At 38.4% G+C, this 14,058-nt stretch overlaps 1 protein-coding gene across 1 annotated transcript in view; it reads left to right on the top strand.

Annotated features, from left to right (window-relative positions):
* The first annotated feature begins 3,468 nt into the window (after positions 1 to 3,468).
* aff1 (AF4/FMR2 family, member 1) overlaps positions 3,469 to 14,058 on the top strand; it is a 28,137-nt gene continuing 17,547 nt past the window's right edge. The window contains exons 1-3 of the mRNA XM_040156771.1: positions 3,469 to 3,703; positions 9,750 to 9,861; positions 11,298 to 12,149. Of these exons, the coding sequence (XP_040012705.1) occupies positions 3,651 to 3,703; positions 9,750 to 9,861; positions 11,298 to 12,149 (1,017 nt within the window). The 5' untranslated portion in view covers positions 3,469 to 3,650. The remainder of the gene's footprint in view (positions 3,704 to 9,749; positions 9,862 to 11,297; positions 12,150 to 14,058) is intronic.

Genomic DNA, 14,058 nt, shown 5'->3' with positions numbered 1-14,058 from the left:
TTTTGCAATGTGTTTTTATGTCATCTGTCATCCAGAGTTTGAACTTTCCTCTTTAAATTCGTCTTGGTGACAGATTCCTATTAACAAAAGACTTTTTTATTTCCTTTTTTTTTTTTGCTTGGTGCAGTGTTATTAAGGCTATGTGTCCACTTTGACTTTAATTCTGTAAAGATAGCTTTCATTGCCAAACTAGATAGTAGAGGGGAGTCTCTGCACCCATGATGCAAATTTCAAATCCTTACCAAACCAAGTTAAGTACTTTTAGTATATTGTGTGTAATTTTTCATATATCCTTTTATTTTCAAGATGAACTTTTCTTTAAGTTGACATTTTAGAATTTGGGTTTGCTTTGTGACTTTCTGTGACTTTTAAACTTTTGTTCTAGTTGTGTAAGTCTGTTGGCATTTGAGCGTAGATGCAGATGTGGATCACTTTGCATGTATGAATCCACCTTTGTCAAAGACTAAGAAATGTTTATTTGAAAAACTGCAAGGCATCATCAGTGCTCTGCTAGATTTATTCAGTGGCAACAAGAGTGATGCCGAAGTTCCCTATTATATGAGGAATATAAATATGAGATGTTAATGGTTGTAAACGTTTATGGCTATATGAAAAAATTTTCTTTTCCTTTTACACTTACATGTTTTCTTGTGCTAAAGTGTTTGAACGTTTGAGAAACATTAAAATATATATTTTCTATTACTAATGCAAACTCAGTCTCCATTACAACTAATTGCAAAAAAGAATACGCTAGGATTAAAATGCTGGACCCCACAAGTTTAAATGGCAGTTTGAAGGTTAAGACTTGGTTTTAGGGTTGGGGTTAGAAACCGGTTTAAGTTGGGGTTAGAGTAAGGAGTAAGTAAGGGTTAGCCATCCAGTTGTGACGGTTAAGTTTAGGGTAAGGGGCTTAGGGAATGCATTGTATCAGTGACGGGTCCCCACAAACATAGTAAGATAGGGATGTGCGTGCGGGTGTGCATGCGTGAGCGTGTTATGTAAAATAAAACTCCTCACCGTAAGACTGACGTGACAAAGTGGAAACAGTTGAAACATGTACTAAGACATTTGTACATTTCAATAACTGAGACACTTCATACAACCAAAGTGGTGTGTCAGACACCAGATGGGTGCAGTTTCCTTAACAGGCCCTATGACTGAGGTGTACACAGTGTATAATCACAATTTACGATGTGCTCATTAAAGCCAAATGGAACTCTTAACCCATTTTGAGGAACTATCTTGATCTGTTATAACAAACGCCAGGCTTCGGAGAGTTTACGTGGCCCAGATTCCCCTCCATATTAGCCTCTATAATAATTAAACCTGAATATCAAGAATGTGCGCGCATCTGAGTGAGTGAGCAAACTCAGCGCTGAAATTGTCAAAACACAATGAGTGCGGTTTCGGAAACCTGGGTATGCTACCTGGAGTAGAAACCTGGAGGCTGTGGCATGTAAACACCTTATCCAGCTCTCTGAACATTCTTTGTTGGTAAAGAGTATAGTGGCTGAGATGGTGAGAAAATCAAGACACAACCTGTGAACAGATGATCAGAACCCTGGATGCTGTTATGATCATGTTTTCATGGATATGAATAACCAGGTTTGCCATAACCCGAATGTGATCAAAACCGGGATTAGAGTCCAAACCGGGATACTAAAGTGCATGTAAACATACTCACTTTTACATATGTCTGGATTTAAAACTGGTTTTGAAAAGTCACTGAATTAATGTTTTATTCGATACTGATATCTTTGGGGTTTTTAATGATTATACAGTATTATATACTGCATATTATGTTCATTAGGCCCCAGCTAGTACTGTTACATCTTCATATTGGCATATGTCTATAACATTACCGTCTCATTGTCCATTCAGCTGTCCTGAGCCCCCACTTAGGTCTAAATGAAGGAAGATGGTATTGGTGTGCTCTGTTGGCCAACAGCCAGCAGCAGCGTAACATAACCACCCAGGCTGAGTGTCCAGTAACAGATCTTTCTGCGCAGCCTGTGCTCCAAGAACAGCAACACAAAGACACACAGGCTACTTGATTTTTCACCCCGGGGCAAAACTGTTCTCTGATGCGTCGTCCACATGTTGTTGTTGAAATGCATTAAATGATTTCTCTGTTGTCTGCCGCAGGCTTAGCTCAGCGCCGCTGCCAGTATTGTCTCTGTGTCATCAAATCCGAACTCAGTCATCAAAACTGGCACCGAGGTGGCATACCGTGTCAGAAATTCTCAGGTCTGCTTCATTATTTCTGGTCAGGAGAGTGAGTCCCTACCAGCTCCGTCAACCCTGCTTTTTACCTGTAAATAAGCCAGGTACTGCGTCGGCAACCAATAATAATACATTTTTAAAATTAAAATCACCTTTGTTACATAACTCTCCATACTGTCTTCTTCTTCTTTCCTGCTTTAATTTGATTCCAGTACTAAATGGCACATGAACCAAGAAACAATTATTTCTGTGTTACATACATATTCAATACTCTAGTATCCCATCAAGTGGTGCATCTCCTTTGGGTTACCATTTACACAAATGCCAAGTGGCGTTCAAAGCAGACCACGCATATTAAAGCTAATATTTTTGTAAGGAAGACTGGTGTTGGGGGAATTTTTCCCCAATGGGCCGTCAGTGGAATAAAAATGATTCCGCCAGTCAAGCAGTTGTTCAGGCAACGTGAACAAACAAGTCCTTTAAAGGGAAAAAAGATGGCACTGTCAGTTATCAGAATGTAATGTGAATGTGCTTTAAGTAAAGCTAATTCTCCCAGGAAGGGATTCCAAGAGACAACCAGTTATTGCTTAAAACAAATCAGCTGAATTTATTGAGTTTTTGATGGCATTTTAATGAACTACACACCTTTTTTTTTAGGCTGGTAGTTCATTGACAGTGTATGAGTGCAAATTACTAAACGAAAGAAGAAAAACAAACAAACAAAAAATATTCATACTGTAGATCTAATGCATGAAACAAAGTTTTAAAAAGTACCCTTTACTGCCACTTTTAGGCTATCTATCTATCTATCTATCTATCTATCTATCTATCTATCTATCTATCTATCTATCTATCTATTTATTTATTTATTGATCCTCCTTTGTTTTAGGTGAGGAAGCTATTCTCCCTCAAAAGATTAAGACGATTTGCAAACATGCATTAGCCTTAAAAATCGGCTGTCACGCATCCAATGGCCAAAAGCCTCGAACAGGACTCACAACACCACTCTGTTGTAAAAACATATGTAAACACAGATGACTGTACCATGTCTGTCACGCAGGGGTAACGGTGTGAAGTTTGGGCAAACTGTAGTGATGAGGAAAAAACAGTGAATAATACAGCTCTTAGTGGACTCCTTGGTGATATTTACGCTATATGTACGCTTTCAGCGGTGACAGAACCGCTTTAGAGGTGTTTTCTGACAAGTTTGTACCGCATTGAGTGTATAAAACTGAGCTTGGTCCCCGGACGGCTGAATGGAGTAGAACAATCCAGTAGGCAGAGAGTGGACGACCCAAACACGCACGGTTAGCAGACAACTATCAAACAACGGCGGCCTGACAGTGATTTAAATGAACAAATTATCTTCAGTGTTAAACAATGTGACCAAGTGAGAGGAACACCCGGGTGAGGACCGTCAGAAACACATGACAGCCAACTTTGGTTGTTGTGCGAGGCGCACCATGGCATCCCAGCCAAGGTAGGCAGACACAGCCGCAGCTAGCTGCTAGCAGCTGGGCGCTAGCTTCTGAGCCCGACAGGGTAAACTAACGTTAATTAGTCAGGTACGGCTAGCCTGCACACTAGCAGTGCACTTGACACCGTCGCAAAGTAAAGTTTTTAGTTAGAAACTCTGTGAAAGTGTCAGAGGGAAGGTAGCCTGGGTGTGGCGATTTTCTGTGGTTAATGTAAAACTGACTGGCAGGGCTTTAGCTTGATAAGCAGTTCGAGGAAGAGGTGGAATCAGCTGGAAAGAGCAGGCTGGGGGGGGGGGGGGGGGGATTTTTTTTTTTTTTTTTTTTTTTAAACCAGCTGGTCATCGGTGCTGCTGTGTTTACATCAGCTACTTCGCTTAAATGAACGATTACACTTTTACTTTTAGAGCAAACGTTGCGGCTCCTTTTATACCCTAATTTCTGTTAATCCGTCGTGTTGTTTGACTTGGATTTACTTGGATTTACTTGGATAACAGCGCAACTCAGGGTTACACTCAGTAGTTGGTGACGGAGTAGCTGTATTACTTTCATTTAACTCTATATTCCTGTCCAATCACCCCAAAAAAAAAAAGACAGGGCATGGTGACTGAGAAGGAGGCAGAGGTCACCCACTCAGTAGCATCAACATATAAGTTTGGCTCTATCGATGTGAGCAGGAGATATAACATTTAATTTATGACTTCCAGTTTGATGACAATGACATCTGTCTGTCTGCCATTCAACTACAGGACGTAATTATGCTCAACACAATGAAAACACGATCACATTCTACTATACTTAGGGTTGCAACTAATGAACGCTTTCATGATTGATTCATCTACAGGTTATTTTCTCAATTAATCATTTGGTCTGTAAAAGAGTGACAAATGCCCGTTATAATTTACCACAGCCCGAGATGATGTCTTCCTATTGCTTGTTTCATCCACCAAACAGTCAACCAAACAATACAAAAGTAGTCGGTTTACAGTTAAATAAGACAAAGAGACGCATCAAATCTTCACATTTGAGTTTTAACCAGTAAATGTTTGGAATTCTTGCTTGGAAAAAAGACAAAAATAATTAATCGGTTGTCAAAATAGTAGCATATTAATTTTCTGTCAAACGATTAAATGACCAGTCATTGCTGGTCCAGTTTAGATCTCTTGCTAACTAGGTAGGCAGAGCAATATGGGGCTTACGGCTGGCAGTCAGGAAAGAATATGGTCATCTATTGGTGACTATTTAAAAACTGAGTCTTGAATTGTTAGAGTTTTCGATGAAAATAAAAGTAGAATATTGCTTTTGATTATTCAATGGCTGTGTTGCTTTAGGTTGGTCATGCATCTCGTGAAATTCAGACTCCGTTTCATTTTCTTTTGTTCTAATTTATAGTCACTGCGTGCAAAGCGACACTGTCTTTTGTGACCTGCGTTTTCAGGAACATGGCGCATATGTTGTGATTCAATTTATCTGATAGTTACACACCCTCACAGAGATTGTCCACAATTTGTCATCAGTTTATGGAAGGAGAGCATCAAAACCTGCCAAGCATTGGTTGTTAAAAGGAAAACTTTAGTCAACTGTATGTAAATTACTAATAGTCTGGAGCAAAATGGGAGCAACTGGCATGCAATGCCAAATGTCTTTTGCAAGCAGGGGGGAAACATGTTTATCGTGTTTTATCACAATGCTTGTTATTTAGTAGAGCTGAAAAATTTAATCGACTGGTTGATTGGCAGAAAAATAAGCAACTGTTTTGATAAGCGATTAATCGTTTCATTCATTTTTCAAGCAAAAATAGTGAAGCAATGCTAAATGTTCTCAGGTTCCAGCCTCTTAGATGAGAAGATTTGCTGCTTTACTTTGTCATGTATCATTGGAAACTGAATTTTTTTTAATAATTTTTTTTTTTTTAATTTACTTTTAGTGAAACAAACTAGAGTATAACAGTTAGGTTTAGCTCTAGATTTTAGGCATGATGATATCCACAAACATAACTGATGACAGCAATGTCAGTGACCATTTCTATTTCTATTATGTTTCCACAACTTTTGAGCATTGTCAGTGGACATTTACAGCTAACAGATTGACTGTTAGTTGAATGGTCATTTTACTCTTGGACTAACAAGTGTAATGTTACATTAAATACAATCAAATTGTGTTTTTGAACATATGTTATCACTACGTTTGTTTTGATATTATCAAAGGATGTAGTAATGTGTATACAGGCACATTATATCAATATTGAGTAGAGTTACCTTCCCAGTTTCCCCTAATCCTCTATTTGTAAAAGAGTATCTTGACAAGTAATTCATCTGTATGAATGACTTTTTCACGCCTTTGTTTTCTTTTCTTATAGGCCTCTTGCATGTTACATTAAATACAAAATTTGAGCTTTACATGTTTACTAGGTCTAATAGCAAAATCTTATAATATAGAATTTAATTTTGTCAGTAAATTTAGTTCTGAGGTGTACATATTTCTGTTGTTTTTCATATTTTTATGCTTTTATTTTAAATCACATATTTAATACTGGGCTACACGGTATCAAAGGTAACGTTGTGATTTAAAGTCCATCATCAGAGGAACAAGTCAGACCGAGTTTGTATCCCCAGGGAGGTGTGTGACTGTCAAATGAAAGTCTGTAAATATTAATGTATAGCCTATCTGAGAGGGACTAACTAAATTGACATCCAGAATGATTATCTATGTGTACTAATCCATCTGTATCGGTCGTGTCTTTGTGTAATTTGTAATAGAAATCTGTGATCCTGGTCAGAGTTATACTTGTTAATTAATGGTTATTGAGCTTGGCTAGAGTTCATACATTAGTATTGTAAGTTTCCTTTGATTACTATCTCTTTTATACTGAATAGTTTTAGCTGAGACTGGGCGTGTATCCCCAAGATGCCGAAGTACTCGTAAGCAAAAAAACAGCATTAAAACATCATCGGAGCTGTCTGTGTCTTTTCGTTGGAGATTTAATGGGGGTGTTGGAAACTGTGTATAGATAGTCAAGAGAAAATTGAACCCCACTTCACAGGCTTTATATAATTTTTGGCAGCTAGCTTATTGCCACTGGTGGGTAGGGGGAAATGCTTCTTCCTTTTAAAGAAAAGCATAAAAATCAAGATTGTAGCTGTTTAAAGGTTACAATTGCCTATGTCATGAATTTAAAAGCAACTTCTCAACCCCAAAATACAACACTCATACTGACACAGTTTCCCTCTCTGTATGTAGAGGCCCTCAGGGGTCATGTCATTGTCTAAGAGGAGATAAAGACACAGATTGATTCTCTCACTTCCTCCTCTGCGATGCTGCTGAACTTTGTAAGAGTCTCTGCATCTGTAATGTTGTGTGGCCTTGTTTGTCGATCGTCTCCAAAAGTACAATGTTCTTAAAAGTTATGTTTCTTGATGTCCTTTTTGGTTGTCAGTTTTGTTAAACTCTAGAGTATCGAAAGTCACAAATACACAGTTTTTGTGTAGACAAATACCCTAGTTTTTACAAAGAATGTGGACACCAAGGAAAAAATAGCTTTTTAAGTTATTAACAAATTAAGTGTTGCATAGCTACTATGCGCAACAATGGTAAAATGAAGAACAAAATATTTGTTGTCATTGTTTAATTGTTATATTTGACATAAGTGTAATAGCTAATGTTTGTACTTTATGCACAATACTTCAACAAAGAGTGAGAATGTCACAGTTTACCTCTTTGATTTTTCATTTTATTAGGTTCCTTTACATGAAATCACAATTTTTGCCTAATCCCACCAGCAGAGGCTTGAACATGATTTTGTTGTTTCGCCCTCAGAAATGGTTTTGCGTCGGCAGTAATGGCTTTGTTAAATTTGAAAACGATGTCAAATGTGTCATACAGTTGACAAAATATCTTGTTTGACTAGGGTCTTATTCTGAAGTTAGGGTACAGTCTGCCCTGTTATAGGTCTGCCCTGTTCTGCTTTTTCTACTTCAGATTTTTTTTAAATGTTTTGTTTTTCACCCGTGGAGTTACACTTTTACATCGCTGTCAAAAATGCATGAATGCTTTGCCTCACAGGGTTGAGAGTTTCTACTTCTCTTCTGTTTGGGTTTGACCGTTTCAGTGTCAGTGCTGCCTTCTCCTGGGTTGTTCTGTGATGTGGACAGGTTGCCATTTCCTCTTTTTATTCCACAGTCAGTCTGTGTCTTATATTTTGTCATCTGTAATAGGTAAATTGGTACGCTCAGAGCTCTGTCCTTGGTTGAAGATAGTCGGGTATCTGAAGGTCTTAAAGTCTTACAAAGCATTGAATTGAGTTCCCTCAAAAAAGGCTTAAGAAGGTATGAAGAAGTCTTAAATTTCATTTACCAAGGTCTACAATTTTTATTTTCCCTTTTTTATCTTATTTTTTGTTTTTTGCCTGTCATAGGCAGTAACAATAGTTATAATTCTTTTAGTATGTGGTTGTGGACTGTCAGTAGGCATTACACACGTCTAAATTTAAAGTGGGATTGCTGTGACAGTGGATTGTGCAGCAGGAGGCGGTTTAATCCTTTATTTTGGAGTTTCAGTCAGTGCCATCAGATCTGTGGCAAACAGTGTTGCTGTCGCTAGCTTCAGTACCTAGGAAGCTCAAAAAAATCTGAATTAAAAAATAATTTTAGGCCTTATTGTCCCTGCTGGTTTTCTGACCCTGACAATGTATTCAATTGGATTTTATGTGGTATTAAAAAGGTCTCAAAAAATCTTAAATTGAATTGGGTGTTTACTCCAGAAACCCTGGATAGTACACACAGGGTAGGGCAAATAATAACTTGTTTTAAAGACAGAAAAAATGTTCTGCCAGATTGCCAACTGTGCCAGTCAGGCCGCTCAAAATAGTTGACAGTGGCCCAGAGGGCTTTGTGTTGTGCTCTCCTGTTGAATACAGTCTTCTTTTGCAGACGTAACTAATTATTCAATGGTTATAGGTTGCTCTCCGTAGCTGTTTCTAATTATGGCTAAAAGCTGCTTTTTCTGCGTCACTCATGAATCACCAGCATTTAAAGTCATAAACAAAACCTTTGTTTCATGTTTGTTTCGGAAGACCAGTCTGTAAGTTCAATACATCCACAGTATGTTGCTTTAACTCGGGGCAAAGCCGATGTAGGGCCTGTTACTGGGCAGTGCCAGTTTGTGCTGTCCTTGTAGTTTGTCCAGTCTCTCTGCTACGTTAATGAGTGAGTGCTCATCTGTTTGGCTTGGGTCCCAAATCTGTGCTGCTACTCTTGTTGCCATGGAAGCCTCCCGTTGGGGTTGCTGTCAGTGAGGATGATCAACACTTTGTTTTGGGAGGAAAATCACAAAATTTCAAAATGTAGATAAGTGTTCAGTTCACTTTAGTATATTTAAAATATTAAACAAGGTCAGAGCCCATAGTGGCAGCTGTTGTTCCAACATAATTTACTAGATTAAACAATTTTATTTATTTATTTATTTATTTTTTTGCCATTGGCATCACATCAGGACTAGTAGTTGTAATTATACACTTGATGTCTGTATGGGCTGCATGTCATCTTTGGGGACTGGAGAGAACAGATGTGAATGTTGTGGTGAATCCTCATGCCATCTGCGAGACTAATTACACTTGTCTGTAGATATGATGGGCACCCTCTTCTCCCATTAGACACTGCTGCTCTGCCCCTTCGAGTAGATAAGTCTGTGATAAAGATGCCATAATTTGTAGTCTCTAAATGTTCTGGTGTCCTCAGCCAAAACTGATTATGTCATAAGGATCGGTTACGTTCATTATTCCGGGGTTTATAAGTGTGTAAAATAATAGAACATCTAAAACAAATACAAAATACAGATATAAGGAATAGGCTGTATTGCAGTGTCTGCCACAGAGCAGAGGAGCATGTCACCAATCGTGGCGTGATGGTTGGATTTCCATTTGAATATTTAAGGTACCTACTGTATTGCTATTCCATTTAACTGGGTGATTGTATTTAGTGTTTAAGTCGAAAGGATGTACTTCCAAATGCAAACTTTCATTTAAGAGCTTTCCCTCTTTGAAATGATTTACAGTGAAGAAAGGAACCTTCTTCGCCTCCGAGCATGGGAACAGAGGAACCAAGAAACCAGCCAAGCCAAAGAACTCAACCCTGAGAATGTGCCACTCTTTGGGGAACCATACAAGGTAAATCAAGTGTATCTCGGATCTTTGTTTAAAAAAGTTTTAAAGGTTCAATACTATGAAGAACAGTTTTAAGATGCCTTAGCCTCAACACTGTCAGTGCAGTACATTCAATATTTTTATTGTCCTAAAGCTTGTGCAATGATGAATGAAGATGTAGCATGTAATAAAGAAATGCTAAAGGTTACCTCAATAATAATAATAATAATAATAATAATAATAATACTGATAAAAATATTATTATTATTACCACAAGAAAAAAATAGCAAATTATGTTAAACAGAAAAATAACGTTTTTAGACAAAGGTATGGTTTGTTCTCAGAGGTCAGTCAAAGAAAAGGATGAGAAATTGTGAAATTTGTTATTGTGCTTTTAATGGTAGTTAAATAAATTAAATGTAATGTTAATTAGCAATATAAATGTATTTACTCTAATAGTTTCCTTGATAGAGACAGTGATAGATAATGTTCTATTTGCAACTTAACTAGAAATAGCACTGTCCTATACTGCCTTATCTTTGAGTATTGGACAAATTTAACGTTTTGCAGGAGAATATCACCTGTAAATAAAAAGATAGATTATTTGATATTTTTACTTGAGAAACATGCAGAGGAGGTGGCCGGACTTTTTTTTTTTTTTTTTTTTTTTTTTTTCATGCCTTGAGTAGTGTCAACACTCTTCCTCTAAGGCTGCAGATGAAATCAGCAGTCTGCATGTAGCCTGAGAGGTAAAACCTGGGGCAGAAAAGGTCAGTGAATCACTAGCTGCTGCTCCTAAAGCGACTGCGAGTGTACAATAATAATTGAAGGAGACTTAGATGAGCTTATCACCGTTTTTACCAACTTTTCTCTTTTCTCATCGGGATTCTGGCTGCTGGACAGTCAGAGGACAATGTGTAAGAATAATTTTAGTAAGAAAATCTACCTGGAAAAAGTAAAAATCATAGTCTTGACCCCTGTAAAAGGGGACAAGACTATGATTTTTAAAAGTGAGGGGAACATATTGGTCTCATAACCTGTGGAAATTACGCCATTTTTTTGTGGATAGCAACAGAATCTTTGCTTTGAAAATCTTTTCTGCTGTCTTCTGGTGTGTATCTGTTAAGAATATGCTTTTGACAGTCTGTATGATTATGATCTTCATGGTGCTTATAAATTATGTGCAGCTAGGAAACAGTTTTCAGAGACTTAAACACTAATCAAATCTTTCTTACAATGGAAGAATTTCAGAGAAAGAAAACACCAATGAGGGCTTCATACTTGAGTGTTCATGTGCTTTCTTAAAATGTACTGTTGTTAACACCAGTGTTACTTGTTTGCTTACAACCAAGGGCTAAATTTTGTTTGGTTCAATTAGGTCTTAAAAAAAAAAGGTTTTGTAAGCTGAGATATATGTCCATTTTTAACATAGCTAAATGTTTATCCTTTCTTTTCTGTAGACAAACAAGGGGGATGAGCTTTCCAATCGAATCCAGAGGATGCTGGGCAGTTATGAAGATGTGAATAATCCCTATCCCCCGACCATCGAGCCTTTACCCATTCCTACTTATGTAACCTTCTCACAGTCAGATCAGGGTCAGCCAAACACAGATAAATCAACCAAAGCTCCATTCCACAACCAGGTCCATTACATGTCGGCCCAAAACCAGAAATTCCCCTCTAGTAACAGTTATTCCTCTCAGCCCATGAGGACGTCTGCTGCCTCTTCTCCTAACCAACAAGGACATTCATCCACTTTCTCAAAGGCTTCCTTGAACCACAGTCAGGCCAGTCATCCCCGAAACTCAGCACATCAAAAAAAGAAGAGTGAGGCCTTCTCAGATCTCAGGGAACGTGTCAGCCTTCCCCAGGAAATGTCTGCTCAGTCTCCTGATGCTAAGCCGCTACCCTTCCTACATTCCAGTAACCATGATAACACAGACACGGACACTAAAGACACCTTTGATAGACATAAGCTTCAAGAATCCTCAGATCCCCCCTCTGAGTCTGCCAGCACCATGGATGTTTCCACCTCGAACATTAAGCAGTCCCCTAAAGATGCATCTTTGCCTCAAGCCACCAAGACTAATGCACTACCCTCCCAGACCTTCCCTCCACTCCTGTCGTCTAAGCAGCCTAGCGTAGTCATGACCCAGAAGCCCACAGCCTATGTGCGACCCATGGATGGTCAGGACCAGGTGGTCAGCGAGTCACCTGAGTTAAAGCCTTCACCAGAGCCATATGTACCGCTACCGGAGTTAATAAGCAAGTCTAACCCGGGCAAAATGAAGATACTGCCACAATTTTTGGAGGTGAGCATATTATCTTAGATCTCATAACTGTAATTTATCAGGATTTGAAATCTAATATGGATTGTAAGATAAGGCAACAGTAGTTAATTGTAACTAGATACACTAATGGAAGAAATATTTTTAAGGAATAGTTTAACATTTTGGAGATTATGCTTATTCACTTTTTTGCCAAGAGTTAGATGAGAGGATCGATACCACTTATCTATCTGTGTGGTAAATACCAGGATACTGCAACAGCCAGTTAGTTTTGCTTGGCAGAAAGACTGGAAACAGAGCAAAACATGTTAATTAGTGAGCTTTAGAGGTGCTTGTAGGTGGATTTTGTTACCTTTGGACAGAGTCAGGTTAGCTGTTTTCACCTGTTTCCTGTCTTTATGCTAGGCTAACTGCTGTCTACAGCTTAATGTTTAATATAAAGATATGAGAGTGGTATCGGTCTCTGAGCAAGAAAGTGAATTTTAAAAAAAGCAGCATAGCATGAAGGTCATGAAAATAGAATAGCTAGAGGGTTATAACATGAGTCTAATTCCACCTCTGGGCTAGCCATGCCCATTCGACGGGCCCGTGTCTGGCAGGCTGAGAACATTAAACCCACAACTGTCTTGGGCTTGTGGGAAATTGTGTTCCTTGAAGGCTGCTAAAAACAATATTTCCAAAACAATTAAAAATGCTAGAATGACCTGGTAGTGAGAAAGGTTATGTTGCAGGGCTGGATTTTGAAGAATTTGCATTATAACAAGGTGAGTATGATTTTGAATTAGATTTTCTTGATTTTAGTTATGAACTTGGAAGTTATAGTTTACTTTGGCTCTGACTTCATATACAATCAATTATTTAAACACTACTACAATGTGAAATATAAAGGTAGGACCTGAAGTATAGTATGTAGTATTTACTGTTCTTTATAGTATATGAGTGATTCCTGCTTTTTTTTAAAGTAAATGATTTAGCTGTTGAAGGAATGAACGTACCTATTCAAGAACATAGATATTGTGATGTGGCGTACATAATTGTGATATATCTTGTACTACTAACAGTCTTGTGCGATGCTTCCAGGCACTGTGGGGAGATGATAGGAGAAGGGGAGTCCTCCTGATTATTTCTCAGCAGTCTTGTCTGGGCTTTGAATATACTATGATATGGGCTAAGAGGATTGTGTGTCTGCAGATCTCAGGATGTTCTCTGAAACCCTCTTTATAGTTTTGATGTTTCTGCTGGACTGTTCAGGCGTTTCAAAAGGCCTTGGACTGTCTTTGTTTTTGAGAATTTGGCTGAACTCCAGTTCAACTCTATTCATCTGTACTCTGGCACACATAAACACACACAGAACCCTTGCACCTGCAGCTCTCCACACCCCCCTTACCCTCCTGCAGCCATACAGCAGTGTTGAATGTGCTGCTGTTTTCACTGCTGGGAGTAATCCAGTGCAGGATAGCTAGGCAGTGACTCATTCCCCTATTTCTCACCAACCCTCCACTCCTTAGTGAAGTTCCACATCTGCACTAGCTCATACACAAGCCAATTTGTGTGTGTGTGTGTGTGTGTGTGTGTGTGTGTGTGTGTGTGTGTGTGTGTGTGTGTGTGTGTGTGTGTGTGTGTGTGTGTGTGTGTGTGTGTGTGTGTGTGTGTGTGTTTACAGTTAGGTTCATAATTATTGTGTACCTCCTGTACACAACCTCAGTGGATCTGATACAAAGCCATCAACATGTGATTGAAGGGGTTTAACAAAAATATCACATTAACCATTTAAGAATTAAAGACATTTTTATACATAGTCCCTCATTTTCAAAGGGCTCAAAAGTAGTTAGACAATTGACATTTGACATTAGCCACACCTGATTGCCAGCAGTGGCTTGTTCCCCTGTTATTTCATGACAAATTAAGCAGATAAAAGGTCCTGAGTTGATTC

This window comes from Xiphias gladius, chromosome 20 (genome assembly GCF_016859285.1).
Source record: "Xiphias gladius isolate SHS-SW01 ecotype Sanya breed wild chromosome 20, ASM1685928v1, whole genome shotgun sequence".
NCBI classification, from domain to species: Eukaryota; Metazoa; Chordata; class Actinopteri; order Istiophoriformes; family Xiphiidae; genus Xiphias; species Xiphias gladius.
This window is presented reverse-complemented; position numbering and strand designations above follow the sequence as displayed.